Source organism: Chiroxiphia lanceolata, chromosome 3 (genome assembly GCF_009829145.1).
Source record: "Chiroxiphia lanceolata isolate bChiLan1 chromosome 3, bChiLan1.pri, whole genome shotgun sequence".
Lineage (NCBI taxonomy): Eukaryota > Metazoa > Chordata > Aves > Passeriformes > Pipridae > Chiroxiphia > Chiroxiphia lanceolata.
In genome coordinates this window covers 57,322,101-57,347,454 of record NC_045639.1, presented here as the reverse complement: position 1 = coordinate 57,347,454, position 25,354 = coordinate 57,322,101, and the positions used below count along the sequence as shown (strand labels likewise).

General features: G+C 40.1%; 1 protein-coding gene across 5 annotated transcripts in view; it reads left to right on the top strand.

Annotated features, from left to right (window-relative positions):
• The window catches only part of ARFGEF3 (ARFGEF family member 3), a 90,822-nt gene that overhangs the window by 44,883 nt on the left and 20,585 nt on the right, over positions 1-25,354 (top strand). For 3 of the 5 annotated variants that reach the window (XM_032681927.1, XM_032681924.1, XM_032681923.1), the window contains 16 exons: positions 741-853; positions 1,610-2,520; positions 5,718-5,801; positions 6,973-7,139; positions 9,214-9,379; positions 10,743-10,850; positions 11,116-11,331; positions 11,590-11,700; positions 13,078-13,228; positions 13,817-14,131; positions 15,723-15,856; positions 17,405-17,550; positions 19,100-19,279; positions 19,661-19,805; positions 21,569-21,691; positions 24,556-24,659. In XM_032681927.1, the coding sequence (XP_032537818.1) occupies positions 741-853; positions 1,610-2,520; positions 5,718-5,801; positions 6,973-7,139; positions 9,214-9,379; positions 10,743-10,850; positions 11,116-11,331; positions 11,590-11,700; positions 13,078-13,228; positions 13,817-14,131; positions 15,723-15,856; positions 17,405-17,550; positions 19,100-19,279; positions 19,661-19,805; positions 21,569-21,691; positions 24,556-24,659 (3,174 nt within the window). The remainder of the gene's footprint in view (positions 1-740; positions 854-1,609; positions 2,521-5,717; positions 5,802-6,972; positions 7,140-9,213; positions 9,380-10,742; positions 10,851-11,115; positions 11,332-11,589; positions 11,701-13,077; positions 13,229-13,816; positions 14,132-15,722; positions 15,857-17,404; positions 17,551-19,099; positions 19,280-19,660; positions 19,806-21,568; positions 21,692-24,555; positions 24,660-25,354) is intronic. The other 2 variants (XM_032681926.1, XM_032681925.1) reach the window with 1 other exon arrangement.

Below are 25,354 nucleotides of genomic sequence, written 5' to 3'. Positions count from 1 at the left end.
ACACAAGGCAACTTACGTAATTTGTAGGAACAGTGGTATCTCTTAGAGAGTTTTTCTTCTAACTTCTGCGTACCTAGGCTGTTCTGTTTCTGAAGCTCTCTCTTAATACCACACAGCCACCCACTCCGTTGTCTGAACTAGCAGTCATCCTTTCATTTGTCTTTCTCTAGTTTTAAATAGTTGATAACTGAAGTTTTAGGAAAAGCTTAGTCTAATGTTGTTTCCTGCAGGATGTATCTGTTACCTCTTTGGGCTTATTAATACGTGCTCGTTTGTAATGCCTTCTCCTTGTATTTCATGGTGGGCATTAACAAGGTGCTACCCGGCAGGTTGAGTCTGAAGGAATGCCTATCTTTGCATGGCTCTATAATTTTGTATAGGTGACTGAAGAGAAAGGTTCTCTTTGGTATAAGCTATAGTGCAAAATGTTTATTTAGGCATAAAAATTCTCTTGTGTGCAATATCAATTGAAACATATTCAGTCAAAAATATAAAGCATTAGAGAGCATTCTGTATGTGATTTTTGCTGAATATTCTGCTTTTCTCTGTTTGCTTTTCTGCTTTTAAAAACAGGAACGGTAGCTTTAATAAATAGAACATCAGGGTGCTGCTTTCCTTTGCTTTGAGAAGTTACAGCACTGCTGCCTCGGGTTTAATGCTTGATAGAATTATGACTTACTTATTGTATTTAAATAATGCTTAGATAATCCTCTACTTACTTCTGTTTCCTTTTCTTTCAGATACTTGGCAGTCCTCGTCAGCTTTGTGATTTGGCAGGGCCCTGCTCTTCTGAGTCAGAATCCAAGAAGAGGTCTATTTCTAAAAGGAAGTCCCATCTGGATCTTCTCAAGCTGTACGCTTTGTTTCCTCCCGTAGCCTCTTCTCTCTTAAACCTGTGCACGCAGGACACTTAAGCAGTTGTACCTTCAGGAGCATACCCAATATGAGCCAGGGTATCTCCATGGTTAAATAAGCTGTGAAAATGGAAAAGGGGTAAAAGCTCTTACTGGTTTGTCATCACTCTGGGCCTATTTGTAAAGGCATAGATAACTACGTTATGGAGTTTTTAAAAATACCCAAATATGTTGGTTTACAGTTGGAAATTTTTGGCTGTGGGTCCCTAAACTTGCAATGAAATAACTGTGTGTTTATTTGGAGGTACGTTTCCAAGATGAAGTCAAAGGGGATAAGAGAAAATTTAAACATTGTCAGATTGAGCAAGAAGGGTAGTCAGCTCTTGTAAAGATCGTATCTTGTAGACAAAATCATTTTCAGGACACAGATCACTTTAAATTTAGTTCATTTGGGTGCTGAGATTTTTTTTACAGTTTAAGTGCTTGTCTCTAAGGGAGAACATGCTGTACGTGCTGGTATAAATGCATAGTAACTGTTTCCCTGGTTGGCACTTTGGCACTCCCTTTACAGAATGGTCATGTTTGCATGGGATACTTAATAATTTGTTCTAATACTGATTGTCTTTCTTGGGAGTAGTCCTATAGGATAAGTTCACTTCATTTTTTTTCCTGGTTATGGAGGGATGGTGTTGAATGACAGGGATGTGCTCCTTGTAGGTGTTGCATCACTTAAATGAACTCTGTATTGATTGCAGTATCATGGACGGGATGACGGAAGCATGCATCAAAGGTGGTATTGAAGCATGTTATGCTTCTGTGTCCTGCGTCTTTGCCCTGCTTGGAGCATTAGATGAGCTGAGCCAAGGGAGGGGTCTCAGTGAAGAGCAGGTCCAGCTGCTGCTCCAGCGCTTAGAAGAATTGAAGGATGGGACTGAAACGAGCAGGGACTCCATGGAAATCAATGATGCTGACTTCAGGTGGCAGAGGCGCATCCTGTCCTCAGAAAATCCTGCCTGGGAATCAGGAAATGAGAAGAGTCCTGATATTAGCATTAGCGTTACCACAGACACTGGTCAGACTACTTTGGAAGGGGATATGGGACAGACAACTCCAGAGGATAATCCAGAAAGTCAAAAAAACTCACTGCCATCTCCAGCTGGACATGAAAGCAAAGAGATTCATTACAGAGAACCAGAGTCAGAAACCATTGACCAGCCAGATGTTGTTCAAAGAAGCCACACCATAGTCTATCCAGACATAACTAATTTCTTATCAGTTGATTGCAAGACCCGGTCCTATGGATCCAGATACAGTGAAAGTAACTTCAGTGTAGATGAGCAGGACCTTTCTAGGACTGAGTTTGATTCATGTGATCAGTATTCCATGGCAGCAGAAAAGGATTCAGGCAGGTCTGATGTCTCAGACATAGGCTCTGACAATTGCTCCCTGGCTGATGAGGAGCAGACACCACGGGACTGTCCAGGTCACAGGTCCTTACGTACTGCTGCTCTCTCTCTGAAATTGCTGAAAAGCCAAGAAGCAGACCAACACAGCGCACGGCTGTTTATCCAGTCACTCGAAGCTCTCCTTCCTCAGCTTATAGCTCTTCCCAGCATAGAAGAAGTGGATGAAGCACTGCAGAGCTTCTCTTCAACATTCTGCTCAGGTTTGCAAGCAAATACTTACTGTCTAACCAGCATGCACACTCTGACAGCACTGTACACAGAGTCTCCTGTAGGATTTTATCTTCGGAGAATATCCAGAATAAGGAGGTTTGGGCTTTACAGAATACATTCCTTCACAGCAACACACTTCATTTAGGGCAAAGCAAATTGAATATGCAGTCACTGATTCAAAGTGAGGTCAATCCATTGACTCTTGACAGGCTCTGGATTACATCCTCGATAAAGAAACGAAATTTTCTGTAGTAAAATACCTCTTCCCATGTCTGTAAAGATCTGTTGAGAAGATTTGCACATGCTGTTGTTAAAGAGGTTGGGGTTGCCTTTTAGCATGAAAGGGATGTGGGGAATACCATCACCTGTTTTGAATGAGATTTAAGTACCTCAGTACATCACTGCATTACTGTTAATAATGCCAGCCTCACGAAAAAGGTGATAACAGCAGTAAGCTCTTGAAAGGATAGGAAAAGAGGAGAGGCACTATTCTTCACTCTTCTGTTTTTCTTAGTGTTGTTGTCTAATACAACAGGAAATGCAAAGCTCAAAGCCCAGATAAAGTGAAAAATTAAGATCTTGCCTTTTAAGAGTTTAAATACCTTCAGTTCTTTCATGGTTAGAACCTTTGGGATCTTGGCTTGTCAAACAAACAGAAAAAAGTCATGTAAAGGCTAGTTTGTCCTGTTGATAGTATATTTAAAGCGTGTGTAAATATATATATTCAGAAGCATTTTGTTCTCCTGACAGTGGCCAAAGTGGAAATGTTTGCTAAAATATATTTCTCTGTTTCTTTAACTTACTTTACCGCAATTGCCATTCCTGTTGCTCCTCTCCTAATCATTGCTTCATTCATTTGTGCTCCCTCACATTAAACTCATACAGAGTCAGAAGGGCTGCCTCCCATCACCATACAGCAAAATTTAGATATGAAGCTGGGCAAATAAGCTGATATTCCTGATATCCTGCTTAAATGCTGCCCAATTAAGCTCTAATTCAGGAATATGACAGATGGTATTCTTAAGAAACATTAGCCATTTTATATTATAGAAAGGAAATACCCTAAAGGAGGCAATAATGTTACTTTCCTAATTGAGGCAATCAAGAATGCCCTTTCTGTCATGAGGATTTCTTTTACCTGAAGAAGAGTGATCTTGAGTTTATGCTGAAAGACCAGTGCTAGACCTCTAGCTCAAACTTTTGTGCACCTGTTCCCTCATGCATGAATGAGTATGCTGTTTCTTTTCTGTTTTGTCTGTTAAGTCTTTTTAGAGTGTTTTAAACCATTGGAAGATGTGGACCTAGGAGACTTCCAGATTTTTAAGGCTAAGCATAGGTTTTTTTGCTGGCATTAATGCCATTATGACTAATACAGTGAGAAAGATGGAAGAATATAAATCAACTATTGTGTTAAATCCATAATTTGTGGTTTGTACATGTCTCTTAAAAAGATACCTAGTCTTGGACTTAGACTGTTGAGAGAGACCTTTCACTTTCCTAAGAAAGCCACACATGGCTAAATCTGTACTTTAAAAATGTACGCCATGTTTCCACATGGATTTGGTGAAGTACTCTTAGAAGATGCCACTCATTAAGGAATCATGGAAAAGTAGAGCAGCAAGTTACTGTATTAAGACATCCTAGAAGAGGTATCCTGGGGTTTTCATGGAGATGTGGCTGACGCAGAGTTGTACTTTTGTGCTCTCGTAAGATCTGTGTGGTTCATGTTTCAGTTGGATACCTGGAATGAGACTCAATCCAGCTGAAACAGTCCTTTAACTTGTACATCAGATCTTAAGCGAATGTCCATCAGTCCTCCTGAGGCGAGAACTTGTGTTCCTGTGTATGTGAGAGAACCATGAGTTTGTAGACCTGTTAGAGAGAGAGACTTACTAAAGTTAAAACAAATGTCAGGGGGTAGGAACACCCCTTGGAGAGCTTCCAAGACACCTATCTGATCTGCGTCTATAAGCGACATTGAGGTCCTTATTTCAGGAGTCTTTTGTTAGCGCCAGCAATTCAAGGCACAAATTTTAGGTGATGAAGTTAGAAGGACTGATCCTATTCCTTGTATATACAACATCTATTCATGTGTAATTCTTGAAGAATACATTAGGAAATTTGAATATCTTTTAAAATTCAAGTTGAGAAAAGAAGCAGGTGCAGTTCTGAGACCAGTCAGAACAGAAGCAATATTTTTGCGTTTCTGGGAGACCTTATTTAATTGCTTTATTTAATTTCCCAATTTCTCTTACACTTTTTGGGAAAAATACGATTTAGTAGTGTTTCCTACAAACTAGGTTCTTAGATAGCACTGCAATATTAGTATGTTTTCATAGGATTGAAAAGCAATGAAAGGAAGTAGGAATTTGAGGCACTGCCATGGGACTATAAGCATTGAAAAAGTGAAGTCAGCTAAACAGAGTTATAGTGAAATTAAGATTTGCAAGTAAGCTGGTTAACTCCTAAATTAACACCTTAGGAATAAGTTAGCACCTCTTTTCAGTTTTGATTCAATAGTTTTTAAAGGCAAGGTTTCTGTTGATAACATCAGCTGATCTTCTGCTTTTGAGATCTCAGAATCTCTTAAATGCGGTTTATTTCCCCATATTTTAGAGGAAACTGGGGATCATATTTTTCCTGAGCACTTTTTGATGCTACTAATATGTAGTATCCACTTTTCTGTGCAGTTCTACACCTTCCTTTTTAATTGTAGTCTTGTATTGTTGCACAATTTTTAAAATATTTTAATGCAAAGTAGAGTGGGCTTTTTTGTGTTTTTTTTTTTTTTTCTTTTACATACCTCTCTACCTTGAGGGTTTTATTACTCTAGCAGATTCTAGTCTTAAAGATAAGACATCAAATCAATGAGAGATAAGATAGCCACATCAATATCATGATCCTCCATCCAACAAAGTATTAAGATTCATCTCTTTGCCTTCAGCGATGAAATCACTAGAGCTACTCACAGGCTACTTTCAAGCACGTGGTTGCAGTTTTGGTTAAAGATTCTCTGTTAATGTTCACCATGAGAAATCTACCCCAAGTACATGCCAGCCTGTGTGGGTATGGTTTGTAGCCAGCCCTATCACTCCTCTTCCACAAAGGTTGCTCCCTTGAACAAGCTATTCATCTTTTAGACCCACCCTGGAACAGTTACTCTCTTTCTAAATCCACCCTCAAACAGTTACTCACCTTATCCACGCCCCCAAAGTGACGACAGTGGAAAGTCCGAGAAGGCAGCAGCACAGAGCTTTCAAACCCTCACGAGGCAAGAAAAACATTTGCTTCTTTTCTGTGTGTGGATTTTTTTTTTAATGTTAATGGTTTGTTGTATTTTGTCTAAGAAGAGGTGTGAGCTTTATGGTGGGAGGAGTATATTCACGGTAAACCACTGCAGCAGTTAACAAATGACACAGCTTTGCTTCATCATGTAACTAACCTTGGAAGCTGTTTTTTGTTTCATTTCAAACGTTCCTCTAGGATAAAGCTTACTCCTTGATCTTCACTAATTGACATTATGTGAATGGGTTTCACAGTTGATGTGAAAACCATGAAATACTGTGAGTCATGTGGGGGGATCTAATATTTCTTGTTTTTTCATGGCTCAGGCTATAGATCATGGAGATTCAATTAGGTGTTGCTCATACTTGATTTATGTTTTTCTACCAGTAGGTCAGCTAACTCAGAGGAAAATGTATGTGCCATCCATGGGAAGAAGGGATTGTGCCACATGGTTGTAGGCAGTCATTTCATACCAGTAGTGTTTTCAGGACTACTGAGTGCTTACAGGTGTCTTCTTGGTCTGACAGAACTGAAAGTGCTCAGCCATTTACAAATTAGGTCTTGTATGAACTAAGTAGGGCTTGGAGTTGTAACAAGTTCCAGCCAGCTTGGCCCCAGGTATTTGTCCACATACCTCTAGGCCATGGAGAGAATGATGATTACAGCCTGATTGCAAGGTGCTGAGCACTCCAGTCCCCATCCAACAACTGATTTAGCCAGAACAGATTTACTGGGGGGGTTAAAAGGACTGTTAACCTCATTAGCACCATTTGGTAAAATATTCTCAGTTAAATACACAGACCTTGAGTCTGCCCCTTCACACCTCACCTTTCCAGCTGGCATTGCAGATGTATCCTGCCCTTTGCTTTGTACCTGGCAGTCATCCCAATGAATGGTGCTGCTCCTTGAGTATTTCAAATTTAGCATGTTACTTTGCTGGACTGTGACTGGAGTGTTCGGTTTGTCTTGTAGCACTGCATTCTAGATGAACCACTTATTTTTCTGTTCCCTGTTCTAGTACATTTAGTAATTTTTACTGATGACTCATTAACTATTCTAGCAATCTATTGCTGCCAAAATGCTAGGAATACTTTCTGATATTTTTTTCCAGGAAAAATCTGTGTAAAATGTGAGAGCTCACATGGTGTTTTTGTTAGGTATGATGCACTCACCAGGATTTGAGGGAAACCTAAATTTCAACTTCCAGACCCTGATGAATGCAGACAGTCTCTACGTGGTATCACATTACACTCTGCTGCTTAACCTAAAATTGGCCAACTCAGATTACTACAGGAAGAAGCCTACCCAAGCCCCTGTGTTGCTGGTGAGTTGGGGAATATGGGAAAACTGTTTAAAAAAAAAATGAAGATTTATTTTGCTTCCCTTCACATAAGCCAGCCCACACATAAAGCCTTCAGGCTGCTTGCTAAGTGGAGAAATAGTAATTGCAAATGAAGCGTTCTCCAGACTGCTTATGAATCTTGCATGATAAATGTCGTGCATTTGAATTACACAGCTTCTCTGTAATGTGGAGGAATGAATGCTGCTTACTGATTGTCATTAAAGTTGCAGTCATTTCGATGGATGAACTGTTTTCAGAATAGATCTTCCTTGGCATCATGTGATATAGCAAGTATTGTCTCTTGATAATGGGCATAAACATACCTTCATCTTGCCACTACTTTTGAGTCTGATGACAAATTTGTTGCTTAATACTTGATTTGTATTTCCATAGTTGAAGGCATGAGAAGTTAAAGTGGAAAATAACTAGATTTTAATAATGTGAAATTATTATTTTCGTGGCACCTCAAATTCCTCAGCTTCTTGGGCTTTTTAAAAATTGTTTTGAAGCCTACAAGAGTTCTTAAACATGAATCTGTGTTTTTCAACTAAATTGCCCAAGAGAAGTTGTTTCAGAGTTTTCTTAAAAAGAAAAAAAATTATGATATATGGAACAACAACAAAAAAATTATGTCAAAATGTATCATTATTGCTGAGCTTCCAGTGTAAGAGAATTTATAATCTAGATCATCTCAAAAACAAATGGAGTTTAACGTCATCCTTAGTTCTGGTATGTTCTGCAGCTACTGCAAGTGCAAACCCGCAGCTCAGAACATTCTTTAGGGGCATCACTGTGCACAGTAGGCCTGAGCGTGACCAAAGTATTTCTGGAGATCATTCTGATGTATAATTGGACACCAGTTCATCTGTGATAAGTGTTCATGCAGAAGGGCCCAATTGCTGGAAAGGCAGAGTTAGGTACCACCATCTCTTTTTGTTGGATTTGAGATCTTACCCCTACCTTGTGAAAATAGTGAGAGATCAGCATGTCCTATTGTCACTGTGCAAGAACTGTCATTATGGTTTGCATTAACTGTGATAGGAAAAGGGAGAGCTCCTTGTTCATGTCGTTCTCTGCTGTAGAGACACATACAGGAGGATCTGGACAGACTGGATCAATGAGCCAAGGCCAGTTGTGTGAGGTTCAATAAAGCAAAGTGCCAGATGCTACCCTTGGGTCACAACAACCCTGTGAAGCACTATAGGCTTGGGGAAGAGTGGCTGGAAAACTCCCTGGCAGAAAAGGACCTGGGGGTGCTGGTTCACAGCTGGCTGATCATGAGCCAGCAGTGTGCCCAGGTGGCCAAGAAGGCCAGTGGCATCCTGGCCTGTATCAGAAATAGTGGGGCCAGCAGGACCAGGGAAGTGATTGTCCCCCTGTACTCGGCACTGGTGAGGCTGCACCTCAAGTGTTGTGTTCAGTTTTGGGTCTCACACTTCAGGAAAGACATTGGGGTGCTGGTGCATGTCTGGAGAAGGACAGTGGAGCTGGCGAAGGGTCCAGAGAGTAAGTTGTATGAGGAGTGGCTGAGGGAGCTGGAGTTGTTTGGTCTGGGGAAAAGGAGACTCAGGGGGACCTTATCATTCTCTACAACTACCTGAAAGGAGGTTGTAGTGGGGTGGGGATCAGTTTCTTCTCCCAGGTAACAAGTAACAGGATGAGAGGAAATGGCCTCAAGTTGTGGCAGAGGAGGGTTAGACTAGATACTAGGAAAATTTTTGCATGGAAAGGCTTTCAAAACACTGGAACAGACTGCCCAGGGAAGTGGTAAATTCACCATCCCTGAAAGTGTTCAAAAAGTGTGTGCGTATGGCACTTGAGGATATGGTTTAGTGGTGAACATGGTGGTGGTGCTGTTCACTGCTGTTTGACTTGATGATATTAAAGATATTTTCCAACCTTAACAATTATATTATTTCAATCCTCAGTTAATTCTTATCTTTGCATAACTTCATTTCTACTTCTGCAGTCCCTTACTCAGAGTAGATTTAGTGACTGAGGCCCATGTTGTGGGGCTTACTGTTGTCTTACATCTGGCTTTTATGGTTCTCTGCAGAAGGAGTTCATGAAGCAGGTCCAGTCCAGTGGAGTGTTGATGGTATTTTCCCAGGCCTGGGTTGAAGAACTGTACCACCAGGTGCTAGAAAGGAACATGCTGGGGGAAGCCGGATACTGGGGAAACCCTGAGGAGCACAGTCTTCCACTTATCAGCATGCTGACTGGTCAGTACTATATTGTGGTGGCAAGGCTAACTTCAAAACATGTCTAAAACAAGCTGCAATGACACACTGCTTCATTGCATTACATACAAAATGTGGTGCTTCATGAAGTTGTCAATAGAGAAGGAACCAGACTTAGCTGTGGCAAGTACTTAAATGTTTGGTTTGGATTATCAGAATGCTTTTGAAGTGTGGGTTTAAAAAAATCAAACCTGTCTGTGGGAGACAGGGAGAGTAGTTTTGTTAGTTGAATCAAAACATCTCTTATTTCTGTCAGCTTCAGTTCTGGTAGACTTAATGATAAGCAATAAGGCTGCTGTTTTCTTGATGTCATAGCAAAGCCATTTCAGTGTGCCTGTGGTGCAGTACAAATATGAATAGTGGCATCTGATCCTGAAAACCTTCCACAGATTGGACTCCCCTTGTTTCAGATTTGTTCTATGCCAGGGATATGCCAAATGGCACTACAGAGAAACTGAAAACCTGGAGCACCTCTAACAAATGCTTAAAAACAATCCTTAGCTTCATTTGAAGGAAAAAAATCAAATTGTGTCAGTTGAAAGACAACACGATGGCTATGATATTTTATTGATATAAAATGCGCTGTGTGCTTTAATGTGTATGTAATTAAACCAGTATATGCAGGGAGAACCTGGCTTCAACTGAGCCATTAACTGGTAATATAAGGGCACTGCTCTGAAAGTTTTTTGCTGATTGTACTGAGCTCAGTGTTACTTTTAGCTATTGAGCTAAAAAGCTGAAAGAAACACTTTGGAAAAACAATAGACATGAAGTGTGTGGAAAAGGGGCCGCTAGAAATCAGCCTGGTGTCCCTAACATCAAACTCTCTGTGAAAAGCTGATCTTTTATTGTGTTGGAGAAAGGGTTGTATTTCTGTTGTTGAAATTAAATGGACACAGGTCTCCTAAAAATTGCTTTTAAGACATAGGATTCCAGTGCATCTTGAGGACTCAGACTGAGGTCTGGGAACATCTAGATACAGGATTTAGCAAGATTTAAAATTTTATACTAAGAAATGCATAGATTTAAGTGTGTGGTAAGTTCTCAACCGTAAGAAATATCATTATATCTTTACTGGGAGTTCCGTTCATTGTGTAACTTGGGGAGCAGGGTGGTGAGGGGCAGCTTCTGAGAGTGGCATATTTCCCCTCTTCAACAAAACACTGGTTAAGATGCCACATCTCGTGTTTATGCCAAGGCTTCAGTAAGCTGCCAGAAAGAGTAATTAAAAGCCTGAGAAGTCAGGAGTGATAGCACTTACTTGAACAAAGAGCCAATAGGAGATACTTTCCTTGTACCATCTGTGTGTCAAATAGTAATCTGATGTTTTTTAATGTTCTGGCAGACATCGATGGCTTGGGAAGCAGTGCAATTGGTGGCCAATTGATGGCATCTGCTTCAGCTCAATCTCCTCTTTCCCAAAACCGGAAGACAGATGATTCTGTTGTTGCAGGTATTCAGACTGTAGTTTAAGTGCAAGTGTGTCTATCAGCAGTGGGTTGTTATATACCAATATTCGGATAAATTATGTAGAATAACAATTTAAGGGCTGAGGAAAGTATATCAGTACGTTATACATGAACTACTCGTTCAGTGTGCAAAAGACAAATGTTGACTTGGTTTTTTACCACTGATGATAAAGCTGCTGTTATGTGCAGTTGTAGTAGTTACTACTACTACATTTTCCAGTAGTAGTAGTAATGTTTTTCCCACTCCAGGAGTTGCTTTTGCCCGATACCTTTTAATTGGCTGTTGGAAGAACTTGATTGACACTTTGTCCACCCCACTGACCGGCCGCATGGCAGGCAGCTCCAAGGGACTGGCTTTCATCTTGGGAGCAGAAGGAGCCAAGGAGCAGAACCAAAAGGAGAAGGACTCCATCTGCATGAGCCTGGATGGATTGAGGAGGGCAGCCCGGCTGAGCTGTGCTCTAGGTACTGTTGCATGCGGGATGCCCTGATAGACTCATAAAATAGGATGGTAACTTTCCTAGAAGGATTTTGGGAGAGAAAAATGCAGCATGCAGTTCCAGTTTTGGATAGGAACATGGATTGTGGCAATCCACATAGCGTGCATCTGCCCTACAGCATAGATATAACCACCCAACTTTCCTTAACACTGTCTCTTGTTGAGTTTGCATGGGACTGGAGAGGAAATGTTGGTCAAACAGTAATTGTGTTGTTGCTTTACAGGAGTTGCTGCTAATTGTGCATCTGCTCTTGCCCAAATGGCTGCTGCCTCCTGTGTCCAAGAAGAGAAAGAGGAAAAAGAAATCCAAGAACCCAGTGATACTATAGCTCAAGGTAACTATGTGATTAAATTACCTAACTAATATTGCCTGCAAAAGTGCAACTGGAAAGCACTTTGCCACACGTAGTGGCATTCCCCTCTGTCGTTCTTCTACTGAGCACCACTCACTTGTAGACATATGGGATGTGCATCTTCAGTACGTGTTCTGCTGTCCTAGGTTCTTAACATTATGTCCCACTAATTATATTTAAAATGCAGCTGAAATCAGTAGAACAACACATAAGCCAACAACATTTTTTAATGTGTGCTTTTTAAACCTTGTGATAGCAGTACAACTAGAGGGCATCAAAAGACCAAATTATTTGGGGTTTTTTATGTGTTGGGTGGTAATATAAGCTGAGTTTGTGTCCTTCTCCCTGTCCTGTGTATACATCCTTGGTTGTCTTTCATCAGATTGTCAGATAGTTAAAACTGTTTCTGAATTATGTTAAATGAAAATAGAATAAAAAATATATCTTTATAACATATAAAAAGTTCTGCATCTCTATACCACCACCTCAAACTCAGTGGAAGTCAGTAAAGTCAATTGTTGTCTCCAATGACTGTTTGGAGAAGTACATAAAGTTTGTCTGATTACACTTGATTTATAATGGCAAGAAGCCCGTAAGAAAACACAGTGTTGCACGAATGATCCTGCTTGGCACTTAAATTTGGTGTTTCAGTAGAGAAAACAAAACTGAAAAAGCCTGAGCTAAAACAAGCTTTTGATCGCTCTGCTAGATATGGCTGCAGTGCATTGGCCAGGCCATGCTGAAGCAAAGAGGAGGCAGCAGCAGTGGCCGGAGGCCAACAGATCTGTTCTGTGTAAGCTTGCAAAACTTCAAAATTTAATCCTTTCCGATGCAGCATGAAAACTAAGCTTTTCAAGGATTCTCAGGAAAAAAATGGGTCCAAATGCTTGTAGTTCAGATCAAGATTAGTTTTGCTTTGAAAAGAGTATCCATTAACAAAAACTCTCTGGTGAAACTTTTGTATGGGAATGGATATGAAATCTCCAAATGCTTTTTTTTCCATAGCAAAGAAGATTTTGTTAAAAATAAGTAAATAGCCAGCCAGCTGTCTCTGAAGAGAAATATGTAATATCACTGGCTATCTGCAACTGTTCTGTGGGCAACAAGGTGTGAATTTGAGGGTGGAGAGTGTCAATCTAGCATTGTTTTTTTTTTTCTTGTATATAGGATCAGTCAAAAGGGATTTTAATTTTAGAACTGCCTTAAATTCATTAGGAAGAAATTAGTTTCTCTGGTTTGTTTTTTGTCTAAATCCATGGTTTTTATAACTTTCAGTTTGTAATACTTTACCATCACTCTATATACACACTAGTGTTTGTTTAAAAACTGGAGAAATTAATTTTTTTTTCCGTGCTGCAGTGAAACAGAAAGTGGAGCAGAAACTGGAGCAGATGGGAAAAATGCAGGGAGTCTGCTTGCACACTGCTCATGTTTTGTGTATGGATGCAGTCCTTAATGTGGGTCTGGAGATGGGAAGCCACAATCAAGACTGTTGGCCTCATGTGTTCAGGTACTTACCAGCTTTCACAAAATAACCAGAGTTTATACTATGTTGCCTGAAAGTAACGGTCTGAGAAAAAGGGCTTTACGGACTCTGTGGATGTTCTGTATAAACAATGTTTGAATTAACTGCCAGCACCTCTAAAAGATAACAGGGTGCAGTTTTCCACCACTATTCAGAGACAAAAATCAATACTTAGAAACTTCAAAGCTATCAGAAAACTGTACCAGACCCAGGAACCTAAATGGACTTTTAAGGCACCTCCACCAAACTGTTTGCTATCTAGGCACATGGGAGGTCAAAGGATGTAAGAAGAAAGGTTATCTGTGTGTGGTCTGAGAGTTAGAGATTGTCTGTTCATGGTTTGAGGAAAACATCCTGTGCATTGTATCTGGTTCAAATGTAGAAATCAGTGCCTGCGAACTGGCAGCAGGTTTCCATGTCAGTTGGCTTCTCCCACTTATAAGGCTTTGTGGTAGCCAAGAGTACGCTGGAGTACGGACCCAAGCATTTCTTCAGTGAACCTGTGATTAGTGGGGGGAGGAGTTGGTGCTTTGGGGTGTTTATTCATCTTTTGCTTCTCCTGTTTGTTCTCAGGGTGTGCGAGTACATCAGCACTCTGGAGCACACCCACTTCAGTGATGGTGCTTCCCAGCCCTCCCTTACCATCACCCAGTCACAGCAGGCACCTGGAGGGCTACACCCAGCCTCTGAGCCTGGTGACTCTCCTCAGGCACTCACCCCCGAGCAGGAGACCACCCTCAGCAGCCATCCTGTTATTCAGCCCGTTTCTATCCAGGATCTCATCAAGGACAACAGTAAGGGCAGAGCTTTCGAATTCCGTGGAGGCAGTCTGCTGTGTGGGACCAGTGCTGCCAAGGCTGTTCTCACACTCTCCACGCAAGCTGACAGGTAAAAGCAGTGCTGTCAGGAACCAGGATCCTTGTTCCCAAAACAGTACCAAAATGGCCCTTTTTGTGTTGCAGTGGGTCTAATCTTTGTTCATTGCAGCCCCTTGCTTCAGTTGAATTTCTCCAGAGGACTGCATGTTTGTCACAACCAGCAGTTTCTAAAAGACCTGTTTTTTTCATCTCTGAGTACCTGCCCTGCAATTACTGAGCTGAGTATGTCTGTGCACAACAGTGAATATGCCACATAAATCAAATGCATCCTGAGAGCGATGGGTTTATTTCTTGCATGTAAATTAATCTGTTGTATTCAGTAAAGCAAACAAAATAAGTGCGTGTCTTGTCCTGACAGGAAGGGATTGAGTGACAAGACTGTGTCAGAAAGCAGCTACTTCTGTCAGGACTGTTTGTCAGACATCCCCAGTGTGTCTAGAGGAGGAAGGGCCACCAAGCATGGTCACAGAGTGGCTAGGTTAAGTGTCCCTTCGTCATGGCCTGCTGACTAATATGTGTCTCAGACTTTTACGTTATTTCTGCTATTTTTTAAGCAGCCCAGACTAGAGTTGAAAATTTGCTGGGTTTGCAGGCTTGTAATTATCTTTTTTCTCCAGCTGACGTTTTACATCTTGATCTCTGCCCATAGAAAGCCATTATTTGTAAATTCAGAGCCAAAAGTAATGCGTAAACTGCTTGTAGAAGTTTGACTCTGGGCATAGAAAGTATCTTTTACTTAGGAAGTTCACAATACAACTTGGTTCTGAGGATTAGAGAATAGCAGTACTGTAATCTTAATGAGGCAGGTTTGATCTCCATGCTTCTACTTCAGTGTGAACATTTATTAGGACTCAATCCCCAGTTTCCTGGGACTATAGAAAGTTTTTCATGAAAAGCAATGTCAGAATATCATATTTTTGTCAATTTCTGGCTCCACTATGTGAAATTTCACTGTAGTCTCTGTGGAACCCACCTCCTGTGTAAACATGTTTGCTCTTTAAGTGTGCAGATTTTAACGGGTAAATCTTATGGGCTCACTGCAGCTGAAAATAAGGACTCTGGCTTATATTTGTTATAGTTTAATGAAAACATAACCCCATACTAGGCATGGTGAGAAAATTAACTCTACCCCAGTCAAAACCAGCACAATGTTCCAAAATAACCATTCAGGTACATAACTTTAGGTCTAAGACTTGAATTAGTTTTTCATGTAAGGCTCTGTGACTTCAGATGGAGCAAGCTGGTGTAACTCTAAAGTCAGTGAAGTTATGATGATCTATGTTGTGAGGACTGGGCATGTTTTAACTGTTTGGGTTTTTTATTAGTGGTTCATGAACTGCTTTGAAAAAGTGACTTTTTGTTGCAGTACCATAGTTGAGTCTCAAAAGATTCTGGTTGGTCCCATAGCAAACCTCCAATTAATAAAGCTTCTGGATCAAAGTCTTTCTGTAGCACTGTATAAATGAAAAAGCCTCAATAAACCAATGTGTCACCAAAGGCAACACATAGCAGGCATAACAGATAAAGAGTTTTCCTCTTACATACACATTTAAGTCTGCATCTCATGAATTTTTCAGTTAGATTCTGTTCTTTACTTATAGACTCTTTGAAGATGCTGCTGACAAGTTAAACTTGACGGCGTTGGCAGGCTTCCTTTACCAGCTCAAGAAGGCTTCTCAGGCCCAGCTTTTCCATTCAGTCACAGATACAGTTGATTACTCACTAGCAATGCCAGGTAAGTCACCTGAAGATCCCTTATAAACTGTTTCATATACAATTGTACTGCTTACAGGACTGCTTTGTATTCTTACAGTTCTGATTTTTTCCAATTGAAATTTCAAGATATAAATAAAACACAGAATGTAGTCTAATAAGATCTTTCTGTAGGAACAATTCAAAGTCTTTAGAAAAGGCTGAGCACTTTTTTCGGGCAGGGATCACATTCACACCTGCTTTGAAACACTTCAGAGGACATTCATTTCATTCTTGGGGGTGTTAATTATCCGCAGATACTTAATCACAACTTCACTTTGGAGCCTAGTCCAGTATAAAACTTGGGTGAATGTGGACCTAAGAGAGTGGATTTAGGTTAGACCTTTGACAGTGGGGTAACTTCAGAAGTGTTCAGAAAATGGGTAATAGTGAACAAAGCGCACAAATGAAATAAAGCAGTGGGATTTGCCCTGCTTGCTCTTCCCCAACAGAGTGGATGGGGCATGTATCTTACAGTACAAAGCCTGTAAATGGTTGTTTCCATCACTGTCTCAAATACATCAGAAGGATTGGGCACAAAGGAAGATCTTTCACTAAAATTTATACTGTGCCTGTAGAAGCTACATTAGTCATACAGATTTTGTTCTGTCCTGTAGCAGACATGGATTTTATCTGATATATGTCTCCAGTTTAATTGGTTTCCCCTTTCCCTGAAGTGCTATTTGTCATTTGCCAATATGACACTTCAAGTTGATTGGTTTTTTGCTCTTGCTTTGTCTTCAGACCTCAACATTCATAACTAGTTTTAATAAATAGCTATCCTCTTGTCATGTATGTAGTAGTCAATCCACAGTACTTAGTAATAATGAAATTGAAATTAGGATAGAGCAATTAAGTGCTATTTTTTATGTTAAAAAAATTTTTTGTTTTAAGGTATGCCCCCTGATTATATCTTTCATTAGAGATAAAAGCACCAGTATATTTTTAATGAGGGGATGAAATATCTCTCCAAATGTTGTAGGAGCAATGGAAGATGAATCCCTTTCAACAGCAAATAACAAATATTAGTGACTGGGGAACAAAAAAGCTTTTTTTTCACATTCTGTTCTTTGTATCCTTTGCTTGATAAGAAATACAAAATTAAATACTCAAACTAAATAATTTGCAGTTTATATTCTTTCCTGTAGATGTCACCAAAGGCTTTTGTAACTACCATTTTGGGGTTTACTATCAATCATTTAACTACTTGCTTGACTTTCCTGCAGTATTTCTCCAAGACTTTGTCTTTTGCAAAACAAAGGGAGTGATCACTTAAGTCAAAATAAAGTATGTTTAATAAGTTGTTCTTAAAACTTGGATCCATCTCATGTTCTTTTACTTACATAGGTATAGACTGTGTTTTACATTGGAGGGTTTTTTTGGGTTTTTTTCCTTTTTCTCCTCTCCCCCTTAAACCTCCCCCCGACTTAATAAATAATTTTCAACCTGATTTCAATTCCAATTTAGACATTTAGAGATGGAGAAGTAGTTGACGCTTAGCTTCCGTTTATTTTCTTATACTTTCTTGTAGGTGAAGTAAAATCTACCCAGGACAGGAGAAGTGCACTTCATTTGTTCCGACTTGGTGATGCCATGCTCAGAATTGTAAGGAGTAAATCTCGCCCATTGCTCCACCTCATGCGCTGCTGGAGCCTGGTGGCACCTCACCTTGTAGAGGTAGGAATGGGGGACAAAAATGTGCATGTGTTCAAGAGATGGCAAAGCTGAAAAAGATGCAGAAGGCTTGATAGCTCTTAAAATGTATAACAACTCTGAACATTGTGAAATCTGCTAGATATTGTATAAACTGTGTCATATACTGTGATACTGCCACAAAGGAATGTGCTTTTAAGTAACTGAAATGGGCAGGACCAGGGACAGGGTGTTGGATTTTTGCAATATGGTGCAAAATGCGTCTGGTGAAAAAACTGAAACCACACCAAGAGGCTGTAAGTAACTCCTCCATCTACCTATTTTCCCAGTCAAGATCTGCAGCCTTGCAAGTCTTCCCATAAAAGGATGCAGGTTTCTTTTCCTACATAAAGCCAGCTGGAAGGATTATGACATTTTTCCCTTTCCTTCTGCTTCCTTGTGAACACTGCTCAGTGGCATGCCAGTAGCAGCCACAAAATGGATTTCAGTCATAACAAATGACATTTCCTCAGTCAAATTTTCAGTCCTTTCTGATGAAATGCTGGTGTCTTGACTTCTCAGAGCTTTTTGATTTGTATCATTGGTATGAATAAATGTACTGTACTTCCTTTCTTTCTGTTGGTGAGGTATGTGGTGTCATTTGCCCAGGTCTGTTGGGAGTATGCTTATCTGAAGTCTTAAGATGAGTTGTTCAGTAAATTGCCATAGCTCTTTCTTTCATTGACTTGAGAAAATACGTGGACCATCTTACAGCAGAGATCAGACATCAGGAAGTCTCAATGGAATCCCTCTAAGTGAAGTAGAAATAACAAAGAATGCTTTTGTTGTATGCTTTACAGCCCTTTATCTTGAAAACCAGTGTCCTACTTGCCTTTGTATAACAGCCTGAGATCTCTTTAAATACTTTGCATGTTTTGAACACTTTAAGGTCTTTTAAGATCCCACACCACTTTAAATTCAAGTGCCACCCATGTTTTTAGATGCAGGAGTGGTCAGACTTTTGGGTTGACTTCAGCGAAGATGAGGACATTATCAGTAAAAAGTAACATCACAGAAAGGATAACCTGCATAGTTGCTCAAAATGGTAACTTTATATTCAGATTCACTGCTCTTTAATTTTTCAACAGTTCTTCCAAAAGTGTCAAGAACCTCTAAGTTCCATAAATAGTCAAATAACTGGCACTTGTTCATGCCTAGATAGGTATGGTGAATATTTGCAGAAACTAACTTTTTGAAGGGAAAAATGGTCACACAGTAGAAACAAAGGACAATGTTTCACATGAGCTTTGTTCTGTGGGTTTTAGTATTTGATTTATTTATTTTTAACTCTTTACTTTTTGAATTGTTAATAAATCTTTATGCATCTGTGGAACTCCCAGCAGCTCAGAGTCTCAGTGATCTGTTTCCATGGCAGTACTCTCTCATTTTCATTGTAGTGGGGTCCCTAATAACATCAGTGGTGAAGCCACTTTTAGGGTTCAGCAACATGAAGTGCTTACCACCCTTAAAAATGTCTCACTAAAACCAAATGTTTTCTCTTGCACATACTCTAATTCTTCTCCTTTCCCTGCAGGCTGCCTGTCATAAGGAGAGGCATGTGTCTCGAAAGGCTGTCTCCTTCATCCATGACATCCTCACTGAAGTGCTGATGGACTGGAATGAGCCTTCTCACTTCCACTTTAATGAGGCGCTTTTCCGCCCCTTTGAGCGCATCATGCAGCTAGAGCTGTGTGATGAGGATGTTCAAGACCAGGCAAGTCAGTTCTGATTGGGGTGTCTGTATCTGGCCTACCATGCCTGTAAGAAAAATGGTTTCCAGAGTGCACTTGGTCCATCTGAGTGTTTCCCAAATTCCCTTCAAATGCTGTCCCTTAATCATCTTCAAGGAATTAAGAGTGCTCTGCCTACCTAAGCCAGCATTGTGGTAGAGCACAGAGACAGTACACCTGGCTTTAAAGCAATTAAATAAAGCTTTTCTATTATCTAAAGAAGTTTAAATAATAAGTTAATCTAGACTGCCATAGTGAAATCTACAAATCTGTTTGAAGGCATTGGCATTCTTTCTGAAGATTCATCTATATATCAGTTCTATTTTTTGGTTTTGTTCTTTTAACCCCTCCTGCACTGTCTACAGGTGGTCACCTCTATAGGAGAGTTGGTGGAAATGTGTTCTACCCAGATCCAGTCGGGATGGAGACCCCTGTTCAGTGCCCTGGAAACAGTGCACAGCAGCAACAAGTCAGAGGTTAAAGAGTACCTTGTAGGGGAATACTCTATGGGTAAGGACTTACTGCCCTGACTGTTACATAAGTGTTTTAGATTCCCTGGGGGACATAGTAACTAACTCAATATATTTCAATGCTCTAACTGAACAGTGGGCACTGCAATACTCCAGAACTGTATTCAGGTATCTGAATTATTAGTTGGAGTGGGAGGGGAAAGCAGAGGTATTGTTCTGACTTTTTGTCCTCTAGATTCTGACAGATGAGTAGAATGAGAAAGAAATGCTTCATAGAATCATAGAATCAGTTGGGTTGAAAGGGACCTCCTAGATCATCAAGTCCAACCCTTGATCCACTACCACCATGGTTGCTAGACCATGGCACTAAGTGCCATATCCAGTCTTGTCTTAAAAACCTCCAGGGACAGAGAATCCACCACCTCCCTGGGCAACCCATTCGAATGCCTGATTACCTTCTCTGTAAAGAATTTCTTCCTAATATCCAACCTAAACCCCCCCTGGCACACCTTAAGACCATGCCCTCTTGTCTTACTGATAGTTGTCTAGGAGAAGAGACTTGTGCTCAAGTCCCTTCATCAACCTTGTTGCTCTTCTCTGGACCTGCTCCAGCACCTCAATATCCTTCCTGAACTGAGGGGTCCAGAACTGGACCCAGTACTCCAGATGTAGCTTCACCAGCGCTGAGTACAGGAGAAGAATCACTTCCCTTGGACCTATTGACCACACTGTTCCTGATGCAGGCCAGGATGCCATTGGCCTTCTTGGCCACCTGGGCACACTGCTGGCTCACGCTCAGCTTCCTGTCAATCCAAACTCCCAGGTCCCTTTCTGCCTGGCTGCTCTCCAGCCACTCTGTGTCCACCTGTAGCGCTGCATGAGGTTGTTGTGACTGAAGGGCAAGACCCGGCACTTGGCCTTGTTGAACCTCATCAAACCTACATGAATAATTTTGAGCAAGACAGTAGTGCAGGCATACTGAACTTGGCTGAGCCCTGGTCACTGTCCTGCTAGAGAAAGGAAAGCAGACTCTATACAACCAACATGTCTCATGTGGACTGTCTTCCTTGTTGTGTGAACTCTAGTGCTCTCAAACATTAGGGTAACTTAGTGTCGTAATCTAGGCAAGTGCTTGTCCAGGCAGTTAATCGCAAGGTTTTCAGATTGCTAGTGCTGCAAGAATGTGCACCCTTCTCAGAGATGTTCACTTGTATAGAAATGGAGTAATATGGGAAAATAATTTTATTCTGTTCTTTTGCCCCATTCAAAGGCATTTTAAATGTTACAAGTCATGTGTAAGGGATGTGATTTTTTTTCCTAAACTTTGTCTTTGAGATCTTTTATAACTGATGGCTGAATGCAGGTGTACACAGCTTTTGAAGACTGATAATCTACTTGGGAAAAACAAGGCTATTTTGTTACTGTATAGTCTGAATAGTTTTCTGCGTGATTGATGTCACCTTGGCAGTTATCAAAAACTAAACTAGAAACTAAACATAAACCTTCACTAAACAGAAGTATTAGCTACTGAGCCAAGTTCAAGAACTCAGACCTGCTCTTACCGTTTGGACAGGCATATGCTAGTATTTGTCATAGATTAGGCAAAGGAGGGAATCTGTATCACTTCCTATGAAAGGCTACATGAGTTGCCTCAGGAGCAACAGAAGGTTTTACTTTTAAGATCATTTCTGTCTCTGCTCAGAATAGAAAAGATTCTACAGATTCAATTTATTTGTTGAAAAATGGTTGGAAAATCATTTTTATGGGGACTGGGGAAGAGTTCTCATCTTGTTATTTCCACAGGAAAATGCCAGGCTCCAGTGTTTGATGTCTTCGAAGCATTTCTAAACACGGACAGCATCCAGGTCTTTGCCAATGCTGCCACCAGTTATATTATGTGCCTTATGAAGTTTGTCAAAGGACTGGGTAAATGTTTTTCTTTCTTATTAAGTCATGATATGTCAAACTTGATCCTGAGGAAGAGGATAATTCAGTTGTGTAATACATAGTATAGTAGAAAAGAGAGAGACAATGAAGAACGTGAGTCCACAATGCTTAAAAAAAATAAAATCAAAACCAAGGGATTATTTGACAAACATTTTTAATACTCTCAGTTCTTCAAGTTCTTATAGCAGCAAATATGCATCTCATAATTAAGTGTCTGCTTCGTCTGATCTTAATTTGCAGCAGAACTTGCTTGCATTCATTTAAATAATAAAATAACAACTAAACTCAAAACCTACAATATTGCAGAAATGACCTGGCATTGTGCAGAGACACCAGGGAGTGTCTGCAATAGAATAGGGTATGTTTTACAGAATAGGGTATGTTCAGAGGTGAAAGGCATGTCTCCTTTCTACCCTTGCCCACCTCAGCAGCAGTAGTTTGGTATATGCACTGCTGAAAACCTGCCAAACCTTCTGTGAGGTCCCGAGCATTGTAACTAACTCCACTGTCCCTGTGCTTTGTATTGTGTTACTGAGGGCAGCAGAGACCAGAACATCATGTCAAGGTGACCCTACAGAGTAATTGTGGTGCTTTGCCAAAATTCAGAACAAAGAGAAATGCTGGGTGGTTGTGCCCCCACACTCGCCCTGATCATTAGAATTCGACACTATTCATTGAACTGTGACAATGATGGGATATTTTGGTTATGTAAATTACAGAACTTCTGATGAGTGGTAAAATGGAGCTTTTGGTTTCTATATGTATATTGATTCACAGAGGTTTTTATGTCTGTAAATAACTCCCTTTGATTTAAATGAAGCACCTAACTGCAGCAAATTTAGTCTTTAATGTTACTCTTGTCTTATTAAGCTATTTCACCATTGATTTCAATGGGGGCAGAATTCAGCTTGTGATGACAAACCATAATTACTACAGAAGAGAAATAAACTTGCATGTTCAATACCAATAGAGGGAACTCATGACTTCTGGAGAGTTCAAAAGTCTGTCTTATATTTCTTTAGGTTTCTTAGTTACATGAGATAATTTTGACCCTGAAACAGGAGGCCAGGCCCAAAAGAGTTAGCTAAGAAATTTGGGCCTGCTAACAAGTTACTAACATCCAAAACGATCTGTGCTTGTTCTGTTCTACTTACTGGACCAAAACTTAAGAGAATGGTAAAAGAACATGTAATAGGCCTAGAGGTAATAAATTAAGATGCAGTAGGATAAGGTAGACATTTGAATAGAAGAAACAGGTTGGGAGCCAAAGCTTTTTCCAAGCTTCGGTGAGTGGGTCGAGAACAATGGAAAAGAAGAGAGGTCAGGCCGAGGAAGATGAGTTTAAGCCCCCAGACCCATGGGAGGAAGGACAGAACTACCCCCAAGAATGAGGGCCAAGAGAAGCTCCGCCTCAAGCCTCACCTGAGCTCCACCTATACTCTGCCTGTTATTAATATGCATAGCTAGATGTTGTAATTACTTGAATATGCATTTAATCATGTACAAAAATTGTATAAAAACTGCTGATTTTGTGTGAAGCGGTTGAGCGAGTTTTTCCAGCAATAGCTGGCTTGCTCTCAGAGCGCTGCTAATAAATACCTTTGCTGCTCAAAAGATCAAAGTCTCTGGGCAGTTCATGATACCAGATTTTTTGGATTCATTCCCTTTGTGGTCACATGTCAAAAGCAAGAATTTTTTTTTTTTTTTAAAGGTAGTAGGACTATGGGATACTTCAGCAAGGAAAATACCGTACTATGTGCATTTTAATGTAAAAGTAAAGGATTCAAACTTCACTGGCTGACTTGGCTGATCTCAATAGTGGACAAAACTTTAAAATACGTTATGGAGGGAATCGTTAAGGGCATAGAAAAAGCAAATAAATATAGTGAAAGGAGAATAAAGTAGGACTTAATAAAAGCATTTCATATTTGTCTTGTGGTTTTTCTGAGAGGAATAGCTCTTAAGACAACAGAATGTTTACATGTATAGGCATTTAGTAAAGTTTCAAATTTGGCACTAAATTGAAAGTATTTGGCTAAAACAGAAAAACAGTTATAAGCCAAGTATTCTAAGGTGGGCAGAACACTGGCTGACGGGAGGAAAACAGACTGTGCGGACAGGGAAAACGGTGAAATGAATGGAGTTGTCCAGAGAGGAGCTCTGCAGCAGGATGCCTTGGAACTCCTCTGCTTATGGAATTCACTTAATGAAGCTGACCTGAAAGAAAGAGTCTGCTGTTGTCATAGAGTTGGTATTACTAGCAATATTGAGGCACTACAGCCTGAGGATATATATCATACAGTTGAAACTGTGAGACTTTGATGCCTGACTTAGATAGCAGAAGGAAATATAGTAGCACAAAATATAAAATGGTGTATTTAAGCAGTAAATAAACTAAAAGGAAGAACTTGTGGTATAAAAGTTTTCCAGGGCACTGGGATGCAAATGAATTGAAAAAAATGAGTACAGTAATTGAGCAAATAATAAGAATATAATATGAGCAAGTAATTACAACACTCATGGAAAAAAGTGGAGTGGAGTCAATATAGCAGATAATATATAATGTATGATTATTAGAACTCCCAAGGGCTTCACTAAAGAGTTATTAAATAGGCATGTGGTTATTAAAACATTTATTCATATACAAGTTTGTGGACAAACTGTGACCAGTATTACTGTATTGTTTGTGTGGGGATCATGTGGTTGTTATCCAAGATGATCAAACAAAGGATGTTTTCTGGCTTCTATTGAGACATTAAGGCATAACTAATGAAAAAGGAAAAAGAATTCTATGTTTATTTATATTCTTCTGTCCTTCCCAATGCTGCCTTTCCTGTCCCCAGGGGAAGTAGATTGTAAGGAGGTGGGTGACTGTATGCCAGGATCAGGATCTGCATCTACAGACTTGTGCCTTCCTGCGCTTGATTACCTCAGGAGATGTTCTCAGGTATGATGAACAATCTTATACAGGCCTAGGAAACAGTTCTAACCTGTGGGCTTTGCATCAGTCATGAGATGATTTGCATGAACCCAACAAAGTCTGTGATGACTCTAGTGGTAATATCCTGCACTGCCAAATGGACAGTGGCTATATCTGAGGGAATATTATACCTTGTAGGCCAATTAGTGGTGAGGAAACCAATGATATAAAAACACATCCAGGAAGCATGTGGGAAAATGTGAACAATCAAAACCTAGTAGTGACATATTTAAAGCTAAATTCATTCTTATTTAAACAGTAACTGTAAACAGTGTTAGGAATGAAAGACAAAAAAAAAAAAACAAACACACAAAAACCCCCCAAAAACTAAACAAAACCAAAATCCCCCCAAAAACCCAAACAACAACTTAAGAATTCTCAGATCTTAAGAGCAACAGGTTACACCCTCTGAAACACAGAAGCATTTTATCTGTACCATCAAAACTTATCTGAAGCTTGGGGCAAATCTGTAACAATTGGAATGCTAGGATGTTTCCTCTAATCTCCTTGCACACAGCACATATTATTATTCTGGGTTACCTGGACAATTTTTATCTGATTTTATAAAGTTGTTTGTATTTCTGTAGTACCTGCAGATCTTTTTGTTGGACCCCAGACATGTTTTTTCTGGGTACAATACAAAGGCATAAAAATGGATATTA